This window comes from Sinocyclocheilus rhinocerous, unplaced genomic scaffold, assembly GCF_001515625.1.
Source record: "Sinocyclocheilus rhinocerous isolate Xijiao unplaced genomic scaffold, SAMN03320098_v1.1 scaffold470, whole genome shotgun sequence".
Taxonomy (NCBI): domain Eukaryota; kingdom Metazoa; phylum Chordata; class Actinopteri; order Cypriniformes; family Cyprinidae; genus Sinocyclocheilus; species Sinocyclocheilus rhinocerous.
Genome location: NW_015637537.1, coordinates 954,883 through 966,519, shown reverse-complemented (window position 1 = coordinate 966,519; position 11,637 = coordinate 954,883). Strand labels below are relative to the sequence as shown.

The following is an 11,637-nucleotide window of genomic DNA, read 5'->3' as shown; positions in this document are numbered from 1 at the left end:
TATTATTGTCCTTTTGCATTATTGACACAATATTTTCCTAATTAATGCTGTACAGTTGCTTTGACACAATCTGTATTGTTAAAAGCGCGCTATATAAATAAAGGTGACTTGACTAGACTTGACAATGTAGAATTTTAAAGCACTAGAATTTTATAAGAATTATTGTTTATAATTTGTTTAATTTGTTTTAAAATTTGTTGTTGTTTAATTTACAGACAATCATTGCCTAAATAAAAGATTATCATGAGCTGTGGTTAAATATCTTTTCAGCACAATAAACAGCAGAAGAAAACTCTCAAAGCACCACACATGACACTAAGCATTTAAAAAAAAAAACGTTTTATACAAAGCTCTTTGCAGATGCTTCTCTATAATATTTGAAATGTCTTTATTTAAAGCACATTATTACACAGGTCTCTCTGAAATGCTCAGATCTGATTGGTCTTTAACAACATTCCGAGGTCTGCTTTTGTCCTGATAATGAATCATAACATAGCAATAGCAATGCTCTAATAACTGACCGCTCATCCAAGAGACTAAACTTCAGTTTTCCACTGTTACTGTTGTTTATACAGCAAGCTTCTGGATGTACATTATCACTTACTTGACTACTGTAAAGTGAACTCACTGAAAGGCTCCAAGTAATAATAAAGAAATTCATTGCTGATTATCTTCATCATTGATTTTAAAGGTTTTATTGACATTTAGATTTTATTAAGTTCACAAAAAAAAAGTTTAAACCAATTCATTAAATGAATAGACAGTATCAATGGATTTCACTTGTTAAACTCTGAAAGACTTAAGACTACAATTTTACAAGACCCTTATGATTACTATTTTACTCTGAGCAGCTTTATGCATATGAGCCCAGATGATGCTTCAGTGATTTTCTGCTTTTACAGTTTAACTGGTAAAATCCTTAGATAGTTAAGTTCATCAAGATTACAGAAAAATGGAAAGATGACGTCAGTGAAGGTGGTTGTGAATGTGTGTAGATGTGTGTAAGTTACAGGATCAGAGAATGTTACTGTTCCTCCGTCATAGTCCAGATCAACTCTCACACACTCAAGCTCCTGTTTAACAGGAAAACCAGGCCCAAGCAGTCTGTATGGATCATACTGCACACACCAGGCATCAGTCATAAAGAAACCACGTCCCTTCCTTTGGTTTGATTCTGTAGTTACTCCAAGACTCCAGCATTCGCTCTCTTTAACCTCCACTTCCCAGAAGTGCATTCCTGAGTTAAAACCCTCTGAACCCAGAACACACCCACAGATGTCAAACCTCTCTTGATTATCAGGAAGTGGTTGTTTGTCCCAGATGTATCTCACACTGGTCAGATCATTAGACAGGACGAGACGTGGATGAGCTGTGTTTGGATCCAGAGTCATTGGAGCTGATGAGACAAAATCAATAGGTGCTTTTATTCTGATACTCATAAAATGATCAAGAATATACCGAACACACATTATTATTAATAATGACACTCATCCTATTGATCAAGCACATCAGACATTTTCCTCTGATCACTGTCAGTGTTATTATAGTAAATATGTGCTTGAGAAATTTCAGATTTGCATCTCATGTCAACTGATACTGACAAATACAAGCATTTAAACTTAACTGTAGAGATCTGATGTATTACTGTAACGTCTCAGTTACTTGTGTAACCCTCGTTCCCTGAAGGAGGGAATGGAGACATCATGTCTGTGATTGACGAATTGGGAATCTCGCCAGAGAGACCAATCTACTTTGAGTGTAAACTAAATGAGCCAATGCACATTGGCATGCGACATTTGCATCTGACTGCCATGCCCTGCAGCGTGGGTATAAATAGTGACCCGACCACTCAGCGGTGGTACAGCAACTGTGGTGACGGGATGTGATGTATCTGTTCCCTCCTTCAGGGAATGAGGGTTAACCGAGACGTTCCCTTTCAGTCGGTCATTTTCAATGTCACATCAGTGACTGACGAATTGGGAATCCCTACCAAAGCACCACTGATGCGGCCCCTTCCAGTGTCCTGCATAATGATACCTCGATGCCTATTAGGGCAGAAAATAGGACAGTGCTTACACAGAGAAGGTCGACCACTGCTGTTCCTGCACAACCCACTCAGTGAGACTCGGATAACACTGGGAAAGTGTGCCCTTCCCACTGGAAAAGAACACTGCAGAAGCCACATCCTCCACAGGGAGGTTCTAGGTGGAATTTACACATATGGACTTACTGCGTGTGGAAGTCTTACTGCATATGGAAGTCTCTGGGGTGGCTCAGACCTAGTTAGAGAGGAGGCTACACCTTTGCAGAAGACACAGGCTTAGAAGCTATACAGTGTAAGAATACACATATGGGATCCATTTAGGGTCACTACATATGGGCACCCAGCCAACCACCGGTTTTCAGGAATACAGCGAATGAAGGCCTGGTGCTGGATGCTCCGCCATGTCCGGCTGCTGAAGGTGATGGAGGAACTCAACATGGTCTGCCCAACCGGCAACTCTCTGGAGCAAAATAAGCACATACTATGATGCAGCAAGCCGACACTAAGCCGGGCCTCTTGGTGTTTCTACCTGTTTTAGGTACCTGTCCCTCAACATGAAGGCTATAGAATTTAGCAAACGTGTTGGGTGTTGCCCAGCCCGCAGCTCTACCACCATATGTCAGGGAGGCGCCATGTGCCAGCACCCAGGAGGAAGCAATACTTCTGGTAGAGTGAGCTCGCAACCTAAGTGGGCAGGGCATGCCTTGAGCTTGGTAAGCCAAGGTGATGGCATCCACTATCCAGTGGGCCATCCTCTGCTTCGAGACAGCCTGCACCTTCTGCTGGCCTCTATAACAGACAAAGAGCTGCTCTGAGGTCCTGAAGCTTTGTCTTTGGTCCACGTGTTGCAGAGCGTGGACAGGATCAGAGCAAAGCTAGGGCTGGTTCTGCCTCCTCCAGGGCCAGCACTTGCAGGTTCACCACCTGGTTCCTGAAGGGAGTGGTAGGAGCCTTAAGCATGTAGCCAGGCCGAGGTTTTAAAATTACATGGGAGTCACCCGGTCCCCTACCATCTTGATAAAGGACAAAGCAACCAGTAGCAAAGTTTTCATAGCTAGAATCTTTAGTTCTGCTGACTGCAAAGGCTCGAATGGGACATTCTGAAGTGCTCTAAGCACCAGAGCCAAATCCGAAGAGGGTATGGAGGGAAGGCGAGGAGGATTTAACCTTCCCACCCCCCTGAGGAACCTGATGGCCATTTCGTGCTTCCCTACCGCCTTGCCTCTTAAGGGGTGTGAAATGCAGAAATTGCAGCAGCATACACTTTGAGGGTGGAGAGAGCGTTCGCTCCAACCCATGCTGCAGGAAGGAAAGCATGGCATGGCTCTGATCGAGCACCTTCGGGGGTCCTCTCGGTGAGAAGAACACCACTTGATGAACAGGTTCCACTTCAAGGCATAAGCATGGCTAGTAGATGGTGCTTGTGCCTAAGTGATGGTATCCGCTACCTCCTGGGGTAGCGCAAGACATAACAGCGTTTCCCACAGACTTGCACTCTATTTGTGGCGGCATATATATGCAAATTCATTCTCTGCCAGCAGGAGGCGCTTGTAGAGTGGGAGAGATAGAGGTCTCCCTGGTAACAGCTGTACACAAAGCAGCGCTCAGCTCACAAACGCTGCCTTATCAGACATTTCATGCAAGATGAAAGGAAAATGACATCCAACATTTTCTGAAGACAGTCGGATTCCTTCAGAAATAGAGTGATATAAAAACACCCGCACCAGGTTTAGATTTTGAAACGTGCAGTGCTCATATTTATTCAACGAAGTCAAAGCCTTTTGGAAAATCTATTTGTGGCGGTCAGTTTTGATATTGTGGCGGGCTGCCACAAATAAATCAGTGTATGGGAAACACTGCATAAGCATTGCCAGCCTTTACTGAGGTGAGCTGGATGCCCCTGAACTTGGGGGACGCCGGGCGAAATGAATCGCATAGCCGAGTCTGATGGTCTGAAGGAGCCAGCGAGATGGGCTGGGAAGTGCTAGCCAGGCTTTCAGAGACCATGAAAGTGGGACCAAAGGAACCACAGATGTACTCGCAGTGGTGCAGCGAGGTGGATTCAGAGATAGAGAAAACAGCTCTTTCTGTGAATATTCGGGTAACAAAAACAGAATGAAACAAAAGATTCTCCACCCGGTCCTCCTCCGGGGGACGGAGTGGTGTGGTCACCATCTCCCGAAGAGCTGTCCTTTCCATCTCTGGGTCGCCTGTCTCAGGGCCTCTTACCTTTACACTTGCCGCCAGGCTTGGCGGGGGCCTGGACCCCCGTGTACCCCTTGGTTGCCCCACCTTGGTGGGTAGTGAGTCGAGGGTAGAGATACTGGGCCTATTTCTGGAAGTAAAAGGTGCCATCCACAACCCAGTAAGCTCCTCATGCATCTCCGGGAGGAATCGGGAGGTGTGCCTAAGGATACGGCTGGTATACTCCAATTAGAAGCCCCACCACATTCCCCGGGCAACTCCACTGGCCACAGAGCGCGTGAGGGAGGTTGGTTCCTCGGAGAGGAAGACTTCACCATAACCCTCAGACCACCAAGGCTACTACCCAAAGTAGTCCTCCCTCGGCTTTTACCAGGAAGAGAACTAGATCAAGGCAGAGGCAAGGGGACTCTACCTCTTTTGAAGTACCGGGGTAAGAAGTACTTTTGAAGTACTTTTTGATTGCAACTCCGAGATGGTCATCTTCCCCCAGTGGGTACATGACTTGTCCACGAACACCACCACCACAGCGATCGTGACCATCTGCCAGTGCCAGGTAATGACCTCTGCATCAGTGTGTGTGTAACAGCACAGATTGCCTCCAGACTTACTCTTTTGGACAGAGTTCAGCATCTTCTTCCAGACTCTGTACGGTAGGTTGCCCAAGTAACGTGGCACATAAATCAAAACTCCAGAAGGCATCTGTGGATCCGGCTGTGAGATCTGGACTCTGGAAGAACATTCAGGAGTCAGAACTGCAGTGGCTTTGGCTTCAGAAGCAGAGAGAACAGAAACACCAGCAGATCACTCACCTTTCCATTGTTAGTGGAAACTTCTGCAGAAAAAACACACAATTTATCATCAACAAGTCCATCAGTCATCAATGAATCAATCAATCAACAAATGATCTGAAATCAGACCTTTAGAAAGCAGACGTCATTGGATTTCATTGTCTCCTCCAAGTCTTTGATAGTGTGTGAAAGAGCTGAGATGTGTCTGTTCATGTCCTCCAGCTTTTCCTTCATTTTCTGCTTCTTCTGGTCCTCTTCTTCCCTCAGTGCAATGATTGTAGATGCTTCTTCATCTCTGAGAAACTGATGAAGCTTCTTAAACTGCTCTTTAATCTGATGCTCTGTGTATTCAGCTTGAGACTGAAATCAAATCACAATCAATTCATCTCAAAGATGAAACTTATTCTGGAGCAGCATGAAGAGTGAGTTGCTAAATGTGGGTTAGTTAACTACAACTTTAACTTTCTGAAGTAGTACTGTAATAGATGGTCTGTGTCTGTAGGGTGATAATACACATGATTCTCATCAGTTTCTCTGATGAGTTTTAAATGTCTTTTTAATGCATTCATATGCAGTAGAATTTGGAAGCATAGCACCTGACCTTTTAAAATGTGTCAGCCATGTCTGAATAAATATATTTTGCATATTTTCCATACTAAATTAGAAGAAAATATTATATGTGCACATCCAGAAATTTTAGGCAGATGCTCGATCAAATGAAGCACTTCACTATAAGTAAACAAAAATCGGCAAACTGCCACTGCTGCTCCCAAAGATCAGTTTATTAAAATAAACACAATGTTTTGACCATAAGGTCTACGTTTTTTGCCTGATGAAGACCTTAGTGTAGAAACATTGTGTTTATTTAAATAAACCGATCTTTGGGAGCAGCAGTGGCAGTGTCGATTTTTGTTTACTTATATTTTCCCTATTAAACAGACATTAGAGAATAATGTACTGATGGTACTTGAGACATTATTGGTGAATCAGTGTTTTACACTTAAACTTGGTAAACAAAAATCTGTGTTTTCTTGCTTTACATTTCACATTGCTTATACTTCACACAGGTTTATCAATTAATCCTGCGTATTCATATGCTGACGTTTCACATTGTACATTCCTAAACCCTGGGTTAACATCTTTATTTTTGGTGTCAGCATCACTGATTGGACAAATGCAGCATGTGACTCTTTAAAGGCTAAAGGCTCTAGCAGGTCCGAAACCACTATAGGCATTGAGGAGGACAAGTTCCCCCTAATAGTTAAATGGCCAGATTGTCACAATATTTGGTATTCTTGATGCTGCTCTCCTGCACTCCATTACGCACCGCCCTGTTTGTTTGTTAGGATGACCAAACATTTTAAAAGTTACATTTTTAGACTTGTCAATGTCAACATGTTTAAGTTGGCCAAATCAAAGAAGGCGGGCATTACTGTTCACAGAAGATGAGTGCGAATACCAACTTGCTGCTTTAGTTTAGTTGGATGCTTTAGTTAAAAGTTTTAACTGCGAAAGAGTGCATGGTAAGAAGCTAAACAGTTAATATCTGATTTTTTGATAGAAATGTTAAATGACTGACAGTAACATGCAGTGATTCAAACTACTCAACTTTCAAATTTTCCCAATTTTCAATCATTTCTGACTCATGTAATTCATAACTGAATGTGACGAGACAAGAAACTATCTACATACAAATAAGAGTGAATGCATGCATATTTTAAAACTATTTACAGATTGTTTAAATGCATTACTCACAACTGCAATAAAAAATTTTATGGGCTTTTTTATGTCTTTATTTGGACAGGGCATTGTAGAGTAGACAGGAAAGCATTGGGTGAAGAGAGAGGGGAGCGGGATCGGCAAAGGACCACGAGCCAGGATTTGAACTCAGGTTGCTGTGAGTGCAGCCACACTGTATGTCGGCGCACTAACCGCGAGGCTATTGGCGCCGACAATAAATTTTTTTGATAAAAAAATAAAATAAAAAATGTGAACAACTTAAGTGTGGTCCAAGTACACACTATGTTTTGAGGACCAAGTATCCCCACAAAGTAATACCAGTAATTTTAACAGTAACAGAGACCCGCACATGACATGCAGGGGGGAAAAAAGTAAATCATGTGCATGATTTTGTTCCCTCATTTTAAGTAAACTGTGCATTTAATATAATAATTTGTGCGCTCGTTTTGAGTAAATAATATGTATACAGGAAATAATTAATAATTAGTTCAATTTCCTGTCTGCATTCTTATAAACAGATGTAGATTTCTCTCACTTAAAATGATTCCATGCAACGCTGCAAGGCCTTTGAAAATGTCTCTATAACTCATTCCCAACTCAAAATAAAACCCAATTAAAGTGTCTCTGTCCAACAGGTTTGCGAGAATGTGGAAAGGAAGTAGAACAAATTATTTAGTGCACACAATTTACTTAAAACAAGGGAACGAATTAGTAAATTGTGCGCACAATTTACTTTTATTCCTGCATGCCATGTGCAGGGCTCCATCATTTTTGACCTTGTGGAAAAGAGTTTATAAATAATACTACTATAATATGTTGTCTTATTTTGAAAATGTAAAAATGCAGAAATATTTCCGAGAGAGTTGTGTTTAGGGGTAGGGTTATTAGGGTTAGGGGACATAACATACAGTTTGTACAGTATAAAAACCATTCCAACCGTTCTATGGGAAGTCCGTGTAAGACATGGAAAGCCAACAAATGTACATTTGTCTGACAAATCAATTAAACTGTTCTAATCAATATTTAGTCATGTAATGTGTCAGTAGAATCAATCCTCACCTTGATATGTTGAACTGTTTTCTCAACCTCTCTTTTAATGTTTTCTCTCTGTTTAAGTTTCTCTTGTAAGGACTTCAGTGCTGTATTGAGCTCCTCCTAGAATTTAAAGTGAAAATCTAGACACCCCAAGATTTTTGTAATATAACTAATACATAAGCTTATCCTCATGCAGTACGTAAATATGTAAACCTGTCTTACCTTATATGATGGAACAACTTCACTGATGGGTCTGAACGTTTGATTGGCATATTTCTGTGTATCTCTGCACACTGAACACGCAGGCTGTTTGTCCTCCAGACAGACGAGCTTGAGTTTCTTACCATGTAAACTGCAGATCTCCTCAGACCCTGCTGAATGCCTCTCATTTCTCTCCTTCAGGAATGACTTGCACAAGGTTTTTAACACAAGATTACAGGAAGGATTCTTTGAGGATGTTCTCCCGCAGATAGGACACTCCCGAGTTTCCTTGGTTCTCCACAACTGTTGCAGACACTCTTTACAGACATTGTGACTACATGATAATAGAACAGGAGCCTTGAAGATTTCAAGACAAACAGGGCAAGAAAGTTCTTCTACAGTTAGTAAATCCATTTTCACTGTTTGAGCTCCAGCAATCGAAACTTTAGAAAAGAAAAATGAATAACCACACCTGTGGTCTTTGCATTTGAGCACTTGTCTATTTAGAGTATATGACATATTTCCTGCATTTGGCCCAATTATGCACAAGTGAGCATGAAGACCACAGGAGTGTATAACTTTTTATTAGAGTAAATGCAGGTACAGTGGACCACTTTTTGTTAAATGTGTAATTTAGATACCTAGATCTTTTCATTTCTTTTCTAAGTTGGCTTGAAGAAGTCAGCTTTTTGATCTGCTATTTAAGCTTCTGCTTCTTCTTCTTCTGAGCCAAAATGTTGTCAGCATCTCCTCCTAGAGCTTTAAAGCTACAACCACCAAACATGGGTCAGACCTTCAGACTGTTCTAAAGGTAGTTGCTTTGAGTTTTATAATTGATCCGACTTACGGTTTTCGTTAAACAGACGATCAAATCTACGAAAAGTCATATAGACTTTCTTTGAGGGGCTCAAAACTTTTGTACAGCAAGGGTGCTTAGGGTGCGTCTCAATATACTCCCTAGTTCAGAAGTCAGGGCACTGATCAGGAAGTCGGCCATTTTAAGGGCTGTCTCAATTGCAAAAGCCTTCCAGTGCACTGGGAGAAAAAAAAAAAAAACGGAACAATGCACCACAAAAAAACCCTAGTTCAGAAGTCAGGGCACTGATCAGGAAGTCGGCCATTTTAAGGGCTGTCTCAATTGCAAAAGCCTTCCAGTGCACTGGGAGAAAAAAAAAAAAACGGAACAATGCACCACAAAAAAACAAAACAAAAAAAACAAACAAACAGATTATGTTACATTTATGGCGCATGAAACATAAACAACATGAGCCAACTCGATAAATATAATGATAGAAGATTTGAAAAGACGAACCGTTTTTTAGAATATTTCAGCATAAACACACATCGCTAGACAGGTAGTGAACTCTTCAAGTTAACATTTATAATAAATATTCGGCTGGAATTTTACAAGCACAAGTAACAGAACAATGTGGTTAAAAATAATTAAAAATAATAACAAAAATAAATTGGTCCTGTCTGTTGTTGATTAATTCCAGTGGTGACATTCTACAATGTTGTCTGTTGACATTGTACGTAGTCGTCACCAGAAACTGAGTAATTACGACCAGTAGGGTTTCCAACCGTCCCATATTAGCCGGGACATCCCGTATATTGGGCTTAATTTTTGTGTCCCGTACGTGACATTGCTTGTCCCGTTTCTTGACTGCTAACCACTGACTGATACAACAGCAGCAGTGCTGAATGCTGATCACTTTAGAATGATCACCGACACCTGTCATTATCCAGTCACAGCCACCCTCACACAGTAGGCTATAAGTTAAGTAAATCAGAAATCGTGAACATAACTCTTCGAGGAAGGCTGCATAGTCCTCTGACGGCTGGTCGCTCCCGCCTCACAGCAAGCGGTGCTCACGCTAACACCAATTCCGTCCATGTTTCGACTTCAGTAAATCAGTTTTGGCAAATACAAACAACATGATTATTTTTCATGAGTCCAACATTCAGCCGCGCAAGAAAACATGCAATCTACATGAGACGTGATCAATAAGGGAAGCTGTCTTTCACTATTGTAATGTTATAAAATAGAGAAAAAACTTAACCTTAACCTTGGACCTTATTCTTGAAACACAAAATGACCAATAAAAAAGTGTCAAGCACCAAAGCAGCCCATATTAAATCTAAGTTTTATATATATATGTGCGACTGTCGCATATTTTCCCCCTAACTACCAGTGACCAGAATCGTGTTCACGATATTGATTCACAAGCTTGGGAGCTATAGGGAGCTGATTGAGACGCACCCTAACAGAGTGCTTAAGGTGTCTACAACTAGCAAAGCTTAATGACTATCCTAGACAACGTTAAATCATGCTAGCGAAATATTAAAACATGCAAACAACATACTAATAATGCTAACAACGTAATAATAATGCTAAAAACATGATAACAACATGCTAATCATGCTACTAACATGCTAACAATGTGCTACTTGTGATAGAAACATGCTATCAATATGGTAATTGTAACGAGGGAGGCGTGACAACGAAGTAGGGATCCAAATGCAAGGCTTTAATAAGAGCGTAGTAAAACAGGCGTAGTCAACAACAGCAAATGATGGCAGTGGCAAGGCAAAAGAGTAATCCAGATAATCAGGCAATGGTCAGAGCAGGCAGCAAAACAATCATAAATGAGAAAACAGTCCAGGGATCAAAACACGAAGGCAAGGAAACACGGAAACGTAGAAACCACGGAACATTCAATCACCAGCAAAGTCAGAGAGTGTGTGCTACTTTTAAAGTCCTTCTAATGTGAGACAGCTGTGAACTGATGATGAGATCTGATGAAAGACAGTTGATTGCAATTAATGATGTGTCCAGGCAGAGGATTATGGGAAATGGAGTCCGGGATGAGTGGTAAAGGGTACAGGATGGGGTGCCCTCTAGCGGAGCTCCGCTCCCCCCCCTAAGGAGTGCAGAGCAGGAAGCCAGGGTGGAGCCGGTAGAACAGGGAGCCAGGGTGGAGCCGGCAGAGCAGGAAGCCAGGGCAGAGCCGGCAGTGTAGGAAGCCAGGGCAGAGCCGGCAGTGCAGGAAGCCAGGGCGGCGCTGAGGAACACCAGGATGAAGCAGGCAGAGCTGAAGACCACCAGAACAGGGCAGAAGGCCACCACGGCCAGGTCCATGAGGAAGTGAAGCAACAGTGGACTGAGGCAGAGCTGGCAGAGCAGGAAGCCAAGGTGAAGTCAGGAGCCGAGGCAGGGCCCGTGGAGCAGAGAGCCAAGGCGGGCCAGGAGTCAAGGCGGAGAAGGGAGCCGAGGCAGAGCAGGAAGCCAGGATGGAGCCGGTAGAGCAGGAAGCCAGGGAGGAGCCGGCAGAGCAGGAAGTCAGGACTGCGCTGAGGAACACCAGGGTGAAGCAGGCAGAGCTGGAGACCACCACAACAGAGCAGATGGAGCAGAAGACCACCAGAGCAGGTCAGAAGGCCACCACGGCCAGGTCCATGAGGAAGTGAAGCAACAGTGGACTGAGGCAGAGCCGGCAGAGCAGGAAGCCAAGGCGGAGCCAGGAGCCGAGGCAGGGCCTGTGGAGCAGAGAGCCAAGGTGGGCCAGGAGTCAAGGCGAAGCAGGGAGCCGAGGCGGAGCAGGAAGCCAGGGTGGAGCCGGTAGA

General features: G+C 42.8%; 1 protein-coding gene across 1 annotated transcript; it reads right to left on the bottom strand.

Moving 5' to 3' along the window:
• Positions 1–896: 896 nt before the first annotated feature.
• LOC107748985 (nuclear factor 7, ovary-like) lies at positions 897–8,433 on the bottom strand. Its single transcript, XM_016564024.1, has 6 exons — positions 8,035–8,433; positions 7,837–7,932; positions 5,167–5,397; positions 5,059–5,081; positions 4,858–4,976; positions 897–1,396 (listed from the first exon to the last, which is right to left on the bottom strand). The coding sequence occupies exons 1-6, from the start codon at positions 8,425–8,427 to the stop codon at positions 897–899; spliced, it is 1,362 nt and encodes a 453-aa protein (XP_016419510.1). The 5' UTR covers positions 8,428–8,433.
• Between the last annotated feature and the right edge of the window lie 3,204 nt (positions 8,434–11,637).